An 18,675-nucleotide genomic window follows, 5' to 3' on the forward strand; every position below is an offset into this window, starting at 1 on the left:
GCAGTGAGGTTGTTCAGATCTTATCTTCACCAGCTTGCTGGAACGGAAGCTTCCTTGAAAAGAAGTAAGTAGCTTAAAATGGAAAAACAAATATTTGGCTAACTTTCCAATCCAGCTTTTGAAATGTTAAGTCGATATAAATCACTAAACTTGGACCACTGATAATTGACTCGATTTGGTTCAGGGAAGAGAGATGCTGGTTTTATAGCTTCCTCTTTTATAGTAATTTTTGAAATAAAGATTATATCAGTAGTCCTCGACTTACGATCACAATGAATGGACCAAAATTTCTGTTGTTAAGTGAGACATTTGTTAAGTGGGTTTCGCCTCATTTTTCGACCTTTCTTGCCACAGTTGTTAAGTGAATCGCTGAAGTTGATAAGCTAGTAACTCGGTTGTTAAGTGAATCTGGCTTCCCCATTGACTTCGCTTGTCAGAAGGTCGCCAAAGGTCATCACGTGACCCCGGGACATTGAAACTGTCATAAATATGAGTCAATTGCATCTGAATTTTGGGGAAATTCAGACGCAATTGACTCATATTTATGACGATATCGTTATGACATCACGTGACATCAATGGGGAAACCAGATTCATTTAACAACCGGGTTACTAACTTATGAACTTCAGTGATTCATCTAACAACTGTGGCAAGAAAGGTCGCAAAATGGGGCTAAACTCACTTAACAGCTGACTCACTTAGCAATAGAAATTTTGGGCTTCATTGTGATCTTAAGTCGAGGACTACAGAGCATATGCACCAAGACAAATTCCTTGTGTGTCCAATCACACTTGGCCAATAAAAATTCTATTCTATTCTATTCTATTCTATTCTAATTAACAACAGTAAAAATCAGTATAAACCAAAAACTTTCAAGAAAAATAAAATGAAAGAATAGAAAGTGCAGAAAAGAAAAAAACAAAAAAGAAAAGAAAAAGAAAAGCATGAATATAGTAACATAGAACTGACTTCTCGCCTTCACAAATATATTTTTTTAGTAATTTATAATCTTTTCTTAAAATACAGCAAATAATCTCTTATTCCCATATTCCATTTTTTATTTGTAAAGAAATCTACAAAAAATATTGTCATTTCAGTCCTGGTGTCAGGAGAAACTGATTAAGTGTTACAGAGATCACATCTGTAACTCTGATCAAATAAAGCTATTTTATATTCCTTCCTTTTACTTCTAACGATCTTAATCTTTAGTCCATTCAAATAATGTTGTAAAACTTGACTTCCTTTCATTTTTTTTTTCATTGCCTCTTCTCTTAAGATTATTCAAAATGTTACCAAGCTGCTTTTGTAAATCCAATATAGGAAAATTGTCCAGGTCACTCTCTTGATTTATTGTTTGCATGTCCCCTTTAATTATTAAGCCAGTTTCTTTTTTTACATCCAGCGTAACATCTTTTTCCATGTCATTCTTGTAGACTTTCATTTGTAAATCCATTTTCAACTCAGTCTTAATTAGGGAGAACATGATCCTCTGTCATAATATATTTTAGACACAATCTTTCCATAGAGGCAGATGTCTCTGTGGACAGTATTAAAAATAACCTCTGAGTCCATTGTTCAGAAATATTCTTCAGTATATCCAATGTTAGAATATTTTGGTTCTATAGCTTCCTGATACAAGGAAGAGGCAGGATTTTTTAAAAAGGGGGAAAAAGTTGGATCTCACAGAGTTGCCCTATCTTATGGGAAAAAGCAAAGATTCTTGTGATAACTTACCATATTTTTCGCACTATAAAATGCTCCGGACCATAAGACGCACATTAGCTTTAGAGGAGGAAAATAAGAAAAAAAAATCTCTGCCTCCCATCATCCATTTGGTATTCAGCTGGCTAGTGTCCTTGCAGCAAACAGCCTGGTCAGGTTCAGCACATTATTGCAGCCCCAGCACGTGGCTCATCAGGGCTCCACTCTATCGCGCCCACCACTGGTGAAGTGAGCTGAGCTGCTGCCGCCGCCGAGGAACACCAGAGCCTTTGCTGCTGAACAGCTGATTGGCAGTTGGATTGGCCTCCCAGAATACCATCGATCAGCTGTTTTAGGCAGTGGGGATCGCCACTACCTATTGCTGCCGATCATCGCCATTTGCTGCCACTGCGATTTCTGCTGCTGCTGATTGCCGCCGCTGCCGATCTCCATTTGGCACATGGCGATTGGGAGCAACGATCGGTGGTGATCGATGGCAGTGGTGATCAGCGGCGGCAACAGGCAGTGGTGGCGATCCCCGCCACCTAGAACAACTGATTGGCGGTATTCCGGGAGGCCGATCCAATCACCAATCAGCTGCTCGGCAGTGAAGACCCAAGTATCGCTGTCGCCACACAAAGCCCCCCCTCCCTCTACAAGATGCACAGACATTTCCACCCACTTTTGGGGGGAGGAAAGTGCATCTTATAATGCGAAAACTACAGTGTATCTAATATATGGGTAGAGAGGATGGGGCAGTGAGTAAGATTTTGGCTGAATTGCCATGTTGCCAGAGGTCTTTGTGTCCAGACTGGTTGACACAGACTTCCAGACTTATTTCTATTGTCTTGTGTTGTTATGGCAATAGTACTTATGTCTCAGAAGCTATGTTTAGCTCTTTGTATCTGCATGCTTTAGCAGGGAATTGGTAAAAATATATGATTAAATGGAGCCTCCTCTTCTGTCAAGAGAACATCGGCTGTATTTGCAGCTCCTAATAACTGACTCAGTGGTTTATTTGCAAGCTCACCAATAAGAAACATGAGGTTGGTATTTGGTACTGACATCTTACGAAAATTCTCTTTCATTGCAAAATGTTGTAGATGCTAATTTGTGGAGACATCTAATACAACCCATCAGGTATATACAGTTCACTTATATTATTTATAATGTTACAGATTCTTTTGCTGGTCTCCTCACATCTGATATGAAGGTGTCATTTGGTATTACGATTAGTTCCATTCTGTCATGAAGACACCTATCAGAACTTCTTAATTGGATCAATTATTGATCCATTTATTCCACTTGTGGGCACAATTTGCTCTGGGCCAAAAGTTACATTTTGCTTTTTGTTGGTTTGATGGTGTTTCTGCCTTCAAAATTGAGCAAATCTAAAGGAAGGAAAAAAAAAACCCTACATTTTAGAAAATATAGAGTTATATCTCCTCATTAAGGAAGGGTGAACTATTTTAAATTGAGGCTGCTTTGAATCCATTGACTGTTCCATGTAGGGAAAAGATACTCTGAATTCAAAATAGCTTGAGTTGAATTTTTTACATTTGAAAGCCATTGTAACTGACTGGATTCTAACTGGAATTTAGGAATATAGAATAATCCTGAGAAAAATTAAAATTCCTTAATATTTGGTTCCTGATCAGAGACTTTTTAATACTTTGGATAGGGTTCCACTGCTATAGATGATACCTGTATGAGAAGTTGGAGTCGTATATGCTTATAGGTTGTAAGCTAAAATAACGGCTTGCTGTTTTTACATTCAGTGCATTGCATGTCTAAATTCTTTGCTCCAAAGAAAATACGATATAAATGTGTATATTCTTTTCCAGAATAGATGAACATTTTAAAACGAGTCCCAAAATTCCAGGGATTGACTTGAATTGCACCCGAGTGATGTTTAATAAGCTAATGACATCTCAGCATTCTACATTGCGTGACCAGGTACTAAAACTTGTCGTAGTAGTAGTATTAAGCCAAGTTTTTGCTTCCTTCTGGGAATGCTTAAAGAGAAAACTCAAGATTAAACTCTTTTCCTCAACTTGCTGCCTGGTAGATTGTGGGAATGTCTGGGGGACATTAGGCTGAGAAAGTTTGAACGGAAACTTCAAAGAATTGATTCATTAGTACAAATAAAACTGTTGAGATTAATTCTGGTACATGTTTTTTCCCCTTGATAAGTAAAAACAGGATTATGCATTTTACCTCTAACATGTCTGGATACTCATCTCGTTGTTTTTTCCTGATGGTTTTGAAATTTGAAACTAATCTCAAATTTGAAATTAACTAGTCAATGAAAGGACTAACCTAGAACTGAGGAGAAATTTCCTGACAGTGAGAACAATTAATCAGTGAAATGACTTGCCTCAGAAGTTGTGAATGCTCCAACACTGGGGAGTTTTAAGAAGAGATTGAACAACCATTTGTCTTGAATGATATAGGGTTTCCTGCTTGAGCAGGGGGTTGGACTAGAAGACCTCCAAGGTCCCTTCCAACTTCTATTCTATTCTATTCTATTCTATTCTATTCTATTCTATTCTATTCTATTCTATTCTATTCTATTCTATTCTACTCTACTCTACCCTACTCTACTCTATTCTTCTGTACTGTTCTTTTAAAAAAAAGTTTAGAAAACAATTTTAAATTACGATCCATCCAGTTTCAGAGATGCCGTGAAGCAAATCCTGACTTGAATTTTTGAGGACTTGCCACACAGAGATTCCTACAGGATCACTTTGTCAATGTAATGAAAGCAGCGTTGCACCATTGTGGAATACGCTCCATTCTTTTCGTAGGGTGGGGCTTATATTGTGATAGCATATGGTTTCTACTAGGTAGACTAGATCAGGAGCTAAATTTCACAAGGAGGCTAAAACTTTTATCAAGATTGGCTACTGCAATAACAGAATTTTGCAAGACACTTTGAATAAAAAGACGGTCATTCTTGAATTTTTCTCTGTGGCAAGTATTTCATTTTACCAGACCATTCTGTACAAGAATCACGTCATCTTAGCCATTTTTTAAAATGTGGTGCAATTAATGCAGTTCCAGTGGGCAAAGTAATTGTGTGGATTATGTCACAGCTCGTTCATTATTCTGTTGAAACAATCCTTCCAGCAAAAGAAGCGCACAGCGTAAACCTATGTTTATGGGAAAGATATGCTGGGGCCAAGTAGAGATACTGTTTATAACCATACATAGCTTTGTTGTTGTTAGTTGTGAAATCGTGTCCGACCCATCGCGACCCCATGGACAACATTCCTCCAGGCCTTCCTGTCTTCTACCATCCTCTGGAGACCATTTAAGGTCACGCCGATTGCTTCAGTGATTCCATCCAACCACCTCGTTCTCTGTCGTCCCGTTCTTCTTTTGCCCTCAATCGTTCCCAGCATTAGGCTCTTCTCCAGTGAGTCCTTCCTTCTCATTAGGTGGCCAAAGTATTTAAGTTTCATCTTCAGGATCTGGCCTTCTAAAGAGCAGTCGGGGTTGATCTCCTCTAGGACTGACTTGTTTGTTCGCCTTGCAGTCCAAGGGACTCGCAGGAGGTCTTCTCCAGCACCAGAGTTCAAAGGCCTCAATTCTTTGACGCTCAGCCTTTCTTATGGTCCAACCTTCACAGCCATACATTGCAACTGGGAAAACCATAGCTTTGACTATACGCACTTTTGTTGGCAGGGTGATGTCTCTGCTTTTTAGTACGCTGTCTAGATTTGCCATAGCTTTCCTCCCCATACATAGCTACAGTGCTTCAAATCATTGTGAACTTTATTCTTGTCTGGTTGTGCAAAGTGTTAAAATTGCCTTCCACAGAATGTGGTTACAGTTTTGTATCAAAAGTTTCCCTTTGGCGACCCAAAGGAGCATAACAGATTACAGGTAGTCCTCGACTTACAACAGTTCACTTAGTAACCGTTCGAAGTTACAACGGCAACTGGAAAAAGGGACTTATGACCGTTGTTTTCACATTTATGACTGTTGTGGCATCTCCACTGTCACATAATTTACATTGGGATGGTTGACAACTGACTCACATTTATGACCGTTACAGTGTCCCGGAGTGATCTTCTTTTTGACCTCCTGACGAGCAAAGTCAATGGGAAAACCAGATTCACTTAACGACCGGATTTCCAATTTAAGAACTTCGGTGATTCTCTTAGCAAATGTGCTGAGAAAAGTCGTAAAATGAAGCCAAATTCACTGAGCAAATGTCCCACTTAGCAACATAAATTTTGGTCTCAATTGTGGTTGTATGTTGAGGACTACCTGTACCTCCCTCTGCCTCCTCTTTATGGACAGGATTGTAGAACAATTGAGATGTCTCATATCTTCACAGAATTCAACGGATCAAGTAAATAACTTATTTGTTTTAGTTTGTTGGGTTGAATTCCTGCTACCAGAATTAAGCTGTATTAAGTCCTAGAAATTATATAAGCGTAATAGAAGAGCTAGTAATAAGAGCTATAATCCATGTCTAATTTTCTTTCTTCTTTTTCCAGATCTTGAAGAGCTTTGAAAGCTTTTTAATCCCCCAGCTGCCTAGCTCCCCGCCAGATGTTGAAGCCATGAGGATCTATCTGATTCTTCCGGAATGCCCTCTCTTTCAAGACTCAAAATATTACATAACCTTAACGCTTCCTTTGGCAATGGCCATACTGCGCCTGGACAAAAATCCCAGTAAAGTTTTAGGTAGAAGATGCGAACCTCTTTTCTGGGAGTGGGCTGTCTTACACTGATTTATGTACAAAATAAGTCACAAAACAGGTTTTATATCAGCCCTGTGAAATGCCAAGAAATGCTGCCACTTAATCTTCAGCCCAGTTAAGTCTTCTGACTGCTTTCTCTTAAATTCTTAATTTGGGTTGAGAGTGAGAGCTTAAGTATATGGCTATAGCACTTTCTTGGAGAGAAAACTTCACCAGTTTTCCACGTAATAATATTGTGGTCTTCCTTGGTTGTGGACATCATCAGTGGTGCTTTTTGGACATCACCTTCCATTTCACTGTCCTGAACATCACCTCAAACTTACTTCCACATGCAACAACCAACACATTTTTCCAGGTGGAAATGAGTAGATGAGATGAAATTGAGGGATCCAGTGGCGGACAATTCACAGTATTCATCTTCTTTAGCTATCAGTTGTTTTTTAGATGGCACTTCCAAATTGCTCCATTCCGCTTGCATTTTTATCATCCTTTAGAACCCAAAGATCCTTTTTCAGGAGGCAACTGGATTTTCTTGTTTTATCTTTGAAGACGTTTTGCTTCTCATCCAAGAGGCTTCTTCAGCTATGACTGGATGATGGGGAATGGAAGGATTTATGTTCCTTGCAGACAGCTGGTCATTTACATCCTTTTTTGAAGACCATTGAAGCACTTGGAGGTTTATCTGTGATCTCAGGGTCACCTGAGTAGTGCTAATAGTTCCTGTGGTCTGCAATTTTTCCTCTCGAAATCCATTCCTATCCCACACCATTCCAAGGGTGTTCATCCCAAATTGCCTAGCTATATAAATCCTTCCATTCCCCACTATCCTGTCAGAGCTGAAGAAGCTTCTTGGATGAGAAGCGAAACATCTTCAAATAAACCCCAAGAGAGTCCAGTTGCCTCCTGAAAAAGCATTTTTGGGATAACCACGACCTGGATGATTGAGAATTGTTACAGACATCATTTTGAACCTTAACTGATGCTTTAACCTTCCAATAATGCATACAAATAGTCTCATCCAGGGCCCTTCAAATATCTTCTAAGTTACCATTCCCACATTTATTTATTTATTTATTTAATTTATTTATTTTATTCAATTTTTATACCGCCCTTCTCCCGAAGGACTCAGGGCGGTGTACAGCCAAGTAAAAAGTCACAATATCAACATTAAAAGAAATTAAAACAAACATATTATAAAGTGGCCAGATTTAAAACAAATTAAAATATTAAAATATAAATAACCCAATAAAATTTTAACCCAATAAAATTTTAGGCCAGTCCCGCTTGAATAAATAAGTGCGTTTTCAGCTCACGGCGAAAGGTCCGAAGATCAGGTACTTGACGTAAACCAGGGGGAAGCTCGTTCCAGAGCGTGGGAGCTCCCACAGAGAAGGCCCTGCCCCTGGGGGCCGCCAGCCGACATTGTTTGGCGGACGGCACCCTGAGAAGGCCCTCTCTGTGAGAGCGTACGGGTCGGTGGGAGGCAAACGGTAACAGCAGGCGGTCCCGTAAGTACCCGGGTCCTAAGCCATGGAGCGCTTCTTTGTTTCGTAAGACAAATACAGTATAAAAGAGGAGTTTAGTTGTTGAAAGTTGAATCAAATGAATGATTTGCAAAATAGTGAAGGAAATGGCGCCAAATTTCACTGTCCCTTTTAAGAAATGTTAGTCCCCTTTGCAACATGGTGTGTTGTTGTTGCCTAAATAATACCTGGGTGAAGGATGCTTTTTCAATGATGTAGGACTATTTTTTAGCTGTTAATACGTAGGAAATGACCAGGCTGAGTCTGAAGGAGAAGTCAAATACGTCATCAGTCATGAGTCCCTTCGTGCCCACGAGAGATCTAAGTTTAGCTCACCTTGAATTCTTTTTTATTCTTAACACCCACTAATTTCCCTTGATCGTTAGTTGGTCAGATTCTTGTAGAGGGCTTAAGCTTACAATAAATATTTATACACATTTGAACTGCCTGGTCCTCCTGGTTTCCCTGGTGCTTGACAGAACATTCCTTGGTGCCAAAAGCATCACTAATCCAATTTGCAGCCCTTTTTTTTCCTCTTTGATTTTTGTGATCCATTTTAGGGCTTCACATACCAATTGGACAATATGGACTAGTTCCCCCCCTTCCCTCCCTCCCATTCAGGCATTTCAACGACATGATAGTGTTAAAACTCATGTAAGGCATTCAGATTTAAGAGTGAAGTCTTTGGTTCATGTAGCAAGTAGATCCACTTGATTCAGGAGGATTCACTTCCCTAAGATAGGGTTACATCTAATATTTTTGATTTTTTCCAAAAGTACATCTCTGATCACATTGAACATATTTGAGATCCTAAACCAGTGTTTCTCAACCCTGGCAGCTTGAAGATATATGGACTTCAATTCCCAGAATTCTGGGAGTGGAAGTCCACACATGAAGTTCCCAAACCTGGGTAACATTGGTCTATGATCTGGCTGCTGTCCTCATTTTTTATCTTCAGGATCCGTGAAAGTGTTTCTCAACCCCTGACAACTTGAAGATAGGTGGACTTCAATTCCCAGAATCCCCCAGCCAGCCATCATGTTGGTTTTTTATTCAGTTTTCATTATTACAATACTGAAATCAATAACCCGTTTTGCTTTATGTAATCTTTTTTAGAAAACTGGTGGTCTCAGGTATGCCCAGAGTATTTCTTGAAGCTAGTGGATCTCTATAAAGATGTCGTGGTTTATCTCTTGAATGGGAAAAAAACACTCCAGGTCCCAGTCTTGTATAGCAATTACATCACAGCTGCATTAAAACTTCTGGAGAAATTACATAAAGTAAGAAAATAATTCTGTGAGTTTGTATACATTGCTCTTTAATGACAGTGATGCCCCTGATTGTCTTTCCACCAAACATCTGTACGTTGTATGTTTGCTCTCTCTCTGTGTGTGTATGGAATACCTTAAGTCCTGAGTTGTATGGTTTTCCATACTTGGAAAATATATAATGCAGAGTATAAATTTGAAGACCTTGCATATTTGACTGTGTAGATTTATGTTCATTTATATCAGGGGTCTCCAACCTTAGTAACTTTAAGGTTTGTGGACTTCAACTCCCAGAGTTCCTCAGCCAGTTTTGCTTTGCTGGCTGAGGAACTCTGGGAGCTGAAGTCCACAAGCCTTAAAGTTACTAAGGTTGGAGACCCCTGATTTATATCATGGGTGTCAAACTTGTGGCTTCACGTTGCTGTCAACGTGATGTATCGTGACGGTTTTCCCTTTTGTGGAGCTGGGTTGGACGTGGCCTGCCATGATGCATCCAGCCCATTGGCGTCCAGTTTGACAACCCTGATCTCTATATATGGTGCAATATTGCAACTTGTGTTTGCACTTATGCCAGCTGGCATAAGATTTGTGATGGACAGTAGTGCCATAATTTTATTGTCTACTGCTTTTTAATTCCAACATTAGTAAATGTTACTTTTAAATTAAACTGAGTGAAAAATCGATTGATTGATTGGTTGGTTGGTTGGTTGATTGGTTGGTTAAGTGCCATCAAGTCAGTGTTAATTCTTAACCAATACATGGATAGATTTTCTTTAGAATAATCTGTCTGCAAATTGATTCTAGCACTCTTAGTGAGGTTTTGATTGCTGTCGTTATATACCTTCTCTGCCTTTCCTGAACCTATTTGAAAAATGAAAGAAGGAGTGTCAGGGTTTATATGTTTCCAAATTTTACAATATATTTCGCTCCCCCCCAAATAAAAAAAACATATTTATTGATGGCAGATAATGAATAAATACTCTTTTATTAGGAAAAGTTATGTGCAATTAACAGAGAAATTGTTGAAAACTCAGAATGCATTTTTGTGTTGACTTTGAAAAACTATTGGGCAAATTGATATGCAAACTATAGATAGTCCTCAACTTACAACCATCCGTTTAGCCACCATCCAGAGTTATAGTGGCAGTGAAAAAAGTAGCTTATGATTACTTATATATAACAATGGCAGCATCCCCATGGTGATGCGTTCAATATCCAATTGCTTGGCAACTGCATTGTATTTATGATAGTGTAGTATTCGGAAGTCCCATGTTTGCCATTTGCAATCTTCCCAGCCAGCTTCCAACAAGCAAAGTCAATGGGAGAAGCTGGATTTGTTTAACGACCATGTGATTCACTTAACAACTGCAGTAATTCGCTTAACAACCATAGCAAAAAAAAGGTCGTAAAATCGGACAAGCCTCATTCGACACTGCCCTGCTTAGCAATGGATATTCTGGTCCCAACTGAGGTCATAAGTCGAGGACTTCCTGTAGAGGATATTAACTTAATGGGAAACCAAATCTGGCAGACACTTCCTTTCTTATTATTGGTCTACTTTTGGGGATTTGCAATAATTCTGTGAAGAAATTGTTTATTGCATGATTCTGATTTTTCCCCCCATATCAGGTAAATCAGAAAGCTAACCACATAGAATATGACAAATTTTATATCCCAGAGATTTCTAATCTGATAGATATTCAAGAAGACTACCTGATGTGGTTTTTGCATCAAGCAAGAGTGGTAAGAAGTTTCATTTAATTGCCAAACTGAATAATGCTCCAGGAACTACCGGTAGTTAAATTAGCGGTACTACCGGTAGTTAAATTAGAAGGTTCTGTGCGCCCTGAATCAAAATTAAACATTAGCCAACTGTGAATTGTGAAAAGGTTTTTATGCAAGTTACTTGTATGCATATAATTTTGTTTCCAGAGTTGACTACCTGGAGTATGTCAGATAGTTAAGGAGAATGTGCAATAGATTGAAGAAGCAAAGCAGTAGTTGATAAATTAAAGTAACAGAGCAGAATAACAGAGTTGGAAGGGACCTTGTAGGCGTTCTAGTCCAAACCCCTGCTTAGGGGTTTAGAAGAACCTGTTCTTCTAAAAGGCTGAGAATATCCAAACCAGCGGTGTTCAGCTTTGCAACTTTAAAACGTATGGACTTCAACTCCCAGAATTCCACAGGCAGCCATGCTGGCTGGGAAATTTGGGGGGGGGAGGGGTTGAAGTCCATAGATTTTAAAGTCACAAAGTTGGACACCCCAATTTAAACACTTTTTGATACTGCTAAATCATATATCCGCAGATATCTGTGATTGTTATTTTATTTTATTTGTTTAATTATTTTGTCAATCATATATAAGATAACAGGTAAAAGTATAAACATAATTTGGATACATGAAAAGAGTAAGTAAAAAGGAATCTTAGGACAGGGACGATAGGCACACAGGTGGCACCTCTTAGGAATGGGGTGAGGTCAACAGTAGACAGTTTAAGCTTAAAGTTTTGGGGGTTTGGGGAAGAAACTACAGAGTCAGTAGTGCATTCCAGGCATTGACCCCTCTGTTACTGAAGTATTTTCTGCAATCGAGTTTGGAGCAGTTTACCTTGAGTTTGTATCTATTATTTGCTTGTGTATTGTTGTGGTAGAAGCTGAAGTAGTCATTGACATTGCAGTAGATAATTTTACGTACTATGCTTAGGCAATGGTGGGATTCAAATAATTTAACAACTGGTTCTCTGCCCTAATGATTTCTTCCAACAACCAGTTCACCAAACTGCTCAGAAAGTTAACAACTGGTTCTCCCGAAGTGATGCAAACTGGCTGAATCCCACCACTGTGCTTAGGTCAGACTGAAGTCGTAGTAGTTCTAAATTGTCTAAGCCCAAAATTTGGAGTCTGGTGTATTTTATTAAGGGTATTAATAATTAATGTATTTTAAGGTATTTTATTGTGGGTAGAGGAGTGGAGGACTCTTTTCATAAAATATCTCTGGACTCTCTCAATTGTATTTATGTCCAATATGCAGTGCAGGATAATGAGATAAAGTTGAACTGAATGTCTATTAGCCATGTTTGTTGGACGCTCATGCTGTTTACATTTCTTTTTTCTTCTCCCCTTGCACAGAAAGCAAGACCGTCTATCATGCAGGTAAATATTTCAGTTTCTCTTGCCGACGCAGTTCTCACTGGAATCTGAAACTGCCACCATTCAGTTGAACTGTTCCTTCTTTCCAGGACTCTGTGACTCTGTGCTCTTATCCTTTTATCTTTGATGCACAAGCCAAAACGAAGATGTTGCAGACAGATGCTAAGCTGCAGATGCAGGTATGGTGCCTTCTTCGGCCTGTCTTTTCCTTTTGGAAACATTTGCTCCTCCAGACGTGATGATTGGCCACCTGCATCAGCCTTAACCAACATCACGAATGTGTTTGGGGGCTATAGGCTGGAAACGTTAGTTCCTTCCTTCATTTCAGGCTAAATTAGATGGATTGATTTGCCTTTGAAATAGATGGATCTTCATTTATATCACTTGGGCACAACCTGAGTCACCTACAGTCCTTGGATGTGAAAAAATGAGATACTCCGTTCAACAATGTGTGCCTGCATTTCTAAACAATAGCCAGGAAGCAATGTGGAATCTTATGGAATCTTTCTTTTTGGAAATTATTACACTTTGTGTATGTATAAAATTCTGCGGTGCCAATAGTGACTCCTGAAGGCCGAACAATAATTTTGCAGTGTCCGTAGCTGAATTCTGCCTTTTGCTGGATAGGAATTCATCCTGAGTTACTGTTTGCACTTCCCAGGAGATGGCGCTAGTGCAGAGACTAAGCTACCTTGTTTTTCCTCCAAAGGAAAGACTGCTTGGGAAAAAAAGAAAATTATGTGATTATTTGGAGAGAACCTAGTCAAGTTAACTGTTTTTTACAAGATGGCTTAAAGACTAGTAATCTCAGTTCTTGAGATTGAGTTGTTAAGCTTCTTTTAATGACTTTGTGGACATGTAGATTTTCATGTCAACAATATAGAAATGGCATCCCAGTACCTTATTTTTTTATTTCAATTTGTTACGAACTGATTTAGCTTCTGATGGTTTCCCATCCTAGGAAACAGGTGGGTTAGGTCAAGACAAGCACCCCACCCAACTGGAGAATTCCATAGGAAAATGTGTTGTTGTTGTTGTTGTTGTTGTTGTTGTTGTTGTTGTTGTTGTTGTTCTTCTTCTTCTTCTTCTTCTTCTTCTTCTTCTTCTTCTTCTTCTTCTTCTTCTTCTTCTTCTTCTTCTTCTTCTTCTTCTTCCTCTTCCTCCTCCTCCTCCTCCTCCTCCTCCTCCTCCTCCTCCCATGTCTACACCAAACTTTTGAATGGCCAGAGTGAAGCCGCCTTCTTGGCTTTGTTGTTGGCTAAAAATTATCGTTACATGTTTCTTGTAATAGCCAACATACCAGCAGATGGGCCAGGCTCTGCGTCTCTCAACATTCACACAGTGTGTTGTTATCCATTAAGAGCTGTACAATTGTAATTCAAGAAGGCTGGATTTGATTTGAGAACAATCCTTTCTTAACCTCACTGAATGTATTTTGTAGATTTTTTCATGTTAGATATCTAGTATAAAAGTATCCCATAAATAGACTCTTTTAAAGAGAAAGAAATATTCCTTTTCCCTTCTTTTTTCCCATTTGTATATGAACACCTTGGGAATAGGATCATGGGGGAAGAATAATAATTAGAGTTCAGAATGTTGATGATTAGAAAAAGTTTTGCTCTTGTTGTGGTCCGCCAGCAGCCTGCAGAGCTGGTAGCAGAGTTGGACAGTGAGGAGGCTGGGGAGGAACATGGGCCAATCCTGGAATCTGGGGAAGGCCCAGATGAGGGCTCTGCGTTGGAGGCAGAGATGGGGCCAGAGCCATCTGGGAGTGATGCACGGACTCTGGAGCCTCCAGAGTCGGACAGCAGAGAGGCAGAGGAACAGGAGGAGCCTGTTCCTAGTGTGCGCATGCACAGAGCTGCCAGAAGGCACGAACAGTGAAAACAAAAGGAATGACTTGGGAGTAAGGCCTGGAGATGATTGGCCCCTCCCATAAGTCTTAAAAGAGAAGCAGAGGCACATGGGCCCTTTGCAATGTTGTTAATTCTGTTCCCAGTCGGCATATCTGTTTGATTCTGGACTCCGTGTGACTTTGCCAAGTAGGTCTTTGGCAGTATGTCAAAGGAGATAAAGGTTGGTGATTATCCAGAAGGACTTCTCCCAAAGAACTTTTTGCAACTAATTGGGACTCAGTTGTGAATGAAAATAATTCACAGCTATTGCAATAAAAGAGGTTTTTGGGACTACTTGTTTGTTTTAATGACTCAGTAAGCCTAAATCACAACAGCTCTCTAGCATAGCCGGTATAATTCTTCCTGCTGTTTAGCTCTGAAAAGAATGGAGGAATTCAGTATTGAGACTGTGTTCCTTTCTATCCATGGGCAGCATTTCCAAAACTTCACAGCCAGCATCTTTATAGGTGAGAAGTCTACCCAAAGTTGCCAACTTTGGGAGTCTAAGCAACTGTTTCCTATTTTAGAAGATTAATATTTAAAGCCCAGTATACATGCAAACCCATAATAACCTCAGCTTTTGAGATTGCTCCATTATAATAGCAATAGAAGTTAGAGTTACATACCATCCATAGTGCTTTACAGCATTCTCTGAATGGTTTACAGTGTCCGCATATTCTCCCCATCAATCTGTGTCTTCATTTTACCGATCTCTGAAGGATGGAAGGCTGAGTCAACCTTGAATTGATCAGGATTGAACTGCTGGCAGTGGGCAGGATTAGCCTGCAATACTCATTCTAAGCACTCCACCACCTGGCTAGCAATTTTTTTCTACTTAAAGAAACATCACTCATCTCCTTGGATGTCAGGGGAACAAAAGGTCGGGAATGGTTGAGGAACTCTCCCTTGAAATCCATTTCTCAAATGTTTCTAGGTGGCCATTAGTGGAGCAAATCTACAGAATGTCTTTATGTTTCTCACCCTGGAGCCCCTTCTGGCTCGAAGCCCATTCCTGGTCCTTCATGTTCGCAGAAGCAACTTGGTTGGCGATGCTCTGAGAGAACTGAGCATCCATTCGGATGTTGACTTGAAAAAGCCTTTGAAGGTAAGCTCCTGTCAATGTGACCTAAACTTCACAGCAGCATTCAATTTCGCATCTGAGCTGCTTCAATAAGTTTTATTTCTGATTACTGGTGAAATTCCATGTGAGGGACTCCTTCACCCATACAAAATAATTATCTCCACATAAAATGAAGAACGCTATGAAGGGTAACCCCATTTGTGAGGTAACATTCAATTTTATTTTAAAAAATAAAATAAAATACGACGACTTTCTCAGAGAGGTGGGATCCCCTGCCGTGGCTTGGCACTCCATTTTTTTTCAATGTGAGATACGATGAATCCATTGTCCCAAAGGTGCTTTTTGAAGAGGCAACTGGACTTTCTTTGTTTTTCCTTGAAGACATTTTGCATTTTGCTCTGTCAGAATATTCATGACTGGGAAGACATGGTAACAAGGTCAGCCAATGAATAGACATAGCAACTGGGTCAGCCAATGAGAGCTGTTTAGAAACAGAAACTTAAGTAAGAAGTCTGGGTGTGGCTTAGCCCTGCAGCTTTAAGCTCTGAGTCTGATTCTGTGCTGAGAGCTAAACAAGTCTGGGCTTGCCTGCTCTGAACTCTGAACTGAAACTAGTCTGCTGTGCTCTTGCTGGTAACTGCTACCAGGTTTGGAAGAAATCTGCTGTTGGTATTGTAAATTTACTTCATGTATTATTATGTATATAAAGGAGTTAATGAATCCTGCTGAATCAGTTTACCTGTGTGTGCTTTCTCGATTTGATTTCTGCAACAAACGCTGATGTTCTCATCTAAGTAGCTTCTTCAGTTCAGAACGGAAGCTTCTTGGACGAGAAATGAAATGTCTTCACGGAGAAACAAAATCCAGTTGCCTCTTGCAAAAGCACTTTTGGGACAACCATGACCTGGATGACTGAGAATCTCCATAGACAATGACAACTGGTTATTCTCTTTTGCCCATGAAAACCATTTTAAGGCACTGTGAGGTGGGTGGCCGTATATATTTGTTTAATAGTTAAATAAAACTGCCCTTGCTGAAATCAATTCAGTATGTTCTGGTAGGTGATCTTTGACGGTGAGGAAGCTGTGGATGCTGGGGGTGTCACAAAGGAATTCTTTCTCCTACTATTGAAAGAGCTCTTGAATCCCATCTATGGAATGTTCACCTGCTATTCAGACTCAAATCTGCTCTGGTTCTCGGATACTGTAAGTATGGCTACTGCGTTCTTCTGAATACAGGCAATCCTCGCTTAGCGTCCGTTTGAAATAACAATGGACCTCCCTGGGGTATTTATGACATTTATGGCCATTTGCAATGCCCCATGATCACATGACTATATGTTTGGATCATTTTGCCAACTCCGGGCATTTATCTCCAGTTTTCGGCAAAAATATCTCATAACAAGTCATTGGTTTGGTTAATGGTCATGGCGTTTGCTTCGTGACCAAGGTAGCTGCTTTATCACCATTGTGTTTGCTGAACATCTGTTGCAGAAAAGATCATAAAATCAAGTCAGTTAGGTGGATGACCCGATTTACAACTGTAGTGACTTAAAGATTGGAATGGGGAGGTTCCATTATGATTGTAAGTCTAGGGCTATGCGTAATTGACTCAAGAGTTTATTTAGTCTTGTGCAGACATGGAGCTCTCTAGGGCAACCTTTACCGCTTGATGGCCCATTGGGCGGTGGGGGAGCAGAGGACAGATCTGTGCAAGTGGCGGGCTAGCCTGAGTGTGCACACGTGTGCATGCACCAGCCCGCTGCACATCCAAGACAAGCTGTGCATGCACATGTGCACTGGCTTGCTGCTTGTGCAAGACAAGCTGCATATGTGCCGGCCCGGCGCTCATGCAAGTGAAACTGCATGCATGCATGCTGTTGTGACCCAGGTTCCTGGACCCGGACTCCTGGACTCAGATGATTCAGAAAGTGAGGGAGAAGACCTGCAAGCCCTGCTTCTCTTGGGCCCTCTCCCTCCCTGGCACCCACTCAAAGGGAGGAGGAGGGGCCGGCAAGGCCTGATTCTCTCGAGCCGCCTTCTGATTTGGCAATGCCCCAAGAACAGTTTTGGAGTGATGCAAGACTGCGCAGACGTGACCGGCGCGCGCAGCAGAAGCAGCATTGGGATAAAGCCAAGGAATGATGGTCATGCAGTGACATCTGCAGAGACTATAAATAGGAGGCGGGACTTCCTGGTTTTTTGTCTTGGACAGAGCAATGAATTTGCGCAGGCAAACTGTATCAATGGAGGGAAGAATATATTCGTGAGTAATTCTGGCCTTATCTATAATTTCCTCGTTATCTCCAGAAACTTGGCAGGCCCGTGGGTAGACGTGGCCAGGACATTATCTATGTAAATAAAGTAGAAGAGGAGGCCTTTGACTGACTCTTTGTTGGGAGTTTTGGGGGAGGGAAACAGAACACATGCATGCTCCAGCCAGTTGCTCGCACAGCCTGGATCTGAATGGGCCCTGGACTGCGAGGGGGCTTGGAACCCCTCCTAAGGATCAGGTTGCTCTGTGTAGTAGTACATTTGGAGTATTCCAGTGAAGAAAGACTGGGCAAAACAGATGTTGGTTTGGAAGTGAATTTAACGGCTTTTTAACCTGAATTCTATTATTTTAGTTCTAGACTTCCTCCTAACGCTGCTTTCCTTCTTCCTAAAGTGTTTCGTTGAGCACAACTGGTTTCACCTAATTGGCATCATCTGTGGACTGGCTATCTACAACTTTACCGTGGTGGACCTCCACTTTCCACTGGCTTTATATAAGAAACTTCTGAATGCGAAACCCGGCCTGGATGACTTGAAGGAACTCTCTCCCCTGGAAGGAAGGTACTGTATTTTTTGGACTATAAGATGCACCGCATCAAGATTTTGAAGTGGTAAACAAGAAAAAAAAAGTTTTTGCCCTCCCCAGCCCCCAGGAGTACTCTGCAGGCCTCCCAGACACTCTGCACATCCCATTTTTCGCAAAAATTGGGTGTGCAGAGGATTTGGGAGGCCTGCAGAGTGCTCCTGAGATTGGGAGGGCAAAACGCCTGCTTTTGCAAAAAAACAAACCTGTTTTCGCAAAAAACGGGCCTGTTTTTGCCCTCCCAAACCCCCGTGTCACGTTTTTGCCCTCCCCAGCCCCCAGGAGCACTCTGCAGGTCTCCCAAACCCTCTGCGGGCCCCGTTTTTGGCGAAAATGGGACATGTAGGGCAGGAGGCCAAAAATGGCTGTATTTCCACCCTCTTTTATGGGGGAGGAAAAGTGCATCCTATACTCTGAAAAGTACCCTAGATATTGCCCAGGGATTTTATCCTGGTCATTTTGCGTGATCATCATAAAATTGCAATG

General features: G+C 40.7%; 1 protein-coding gene across 1 annotated transcript in view; it reads left to right on the forward strand.

Moving 5' to 3' along the window:
- LOC131203159 (probable E3 ubiquitin-protein ligase HERC3) overlaps positions 1–18,675 on the forward strand; it is a 62,046-nt gene that overhangs the window by 34,457 nt on the left and 8,914 nt on the right. Inside the window, exons 11-20 of the mRNA XM_058193111.1 lie at positions 5–64; positions 3,546–3,657; positions 6,210–6,399; positions 9,056–9,219; positions 10,837–10,950; positions 12,337–12,360; positions 12,447–12,536; positions 15,187–15,357; positions 16,395–16,538; positions 18,001–18,167. Coding sequence (XP_058049094.1) covers positions 5–64; positions 3,546–3,657; positions 6,210–6,399; positions 9,056–9,219; positions 10,837–10,950; positions 12,337–12,360; positions 12,447–12,536; positions 15,187–15,357; positions 16,395–16,538; positions 18,001–18,167 — 1,236 coding nt within the window. The remainder of the gene's footprint in view (positions 1–4; positions 65–3,545; positions 3,658–6,209; positions 6,400–9,055; positions 9,220–10,836; positions 10,951–12,336; positions 12,361–12,446; positions 12,537–15,186; positions 15,358–16,394; positions 16,539–18,000; positions 18,168–18,675) is intronic.

Source organism: Ahaetulla prasina, chromosome 8 (genome assembly GCF_028640845.1).
Source record: "Ahaetulla prasina isolate Xishuangbanna chromosome 8, ASM2864084v1, whole genome shotgun sequence".
Taxonomy (NCBI): Eukaryota; Metazoa; Chordata; class Lepidosauria; order Squamata; family Colubridae; genus Ahaetulla; species Ahaetulla prasina.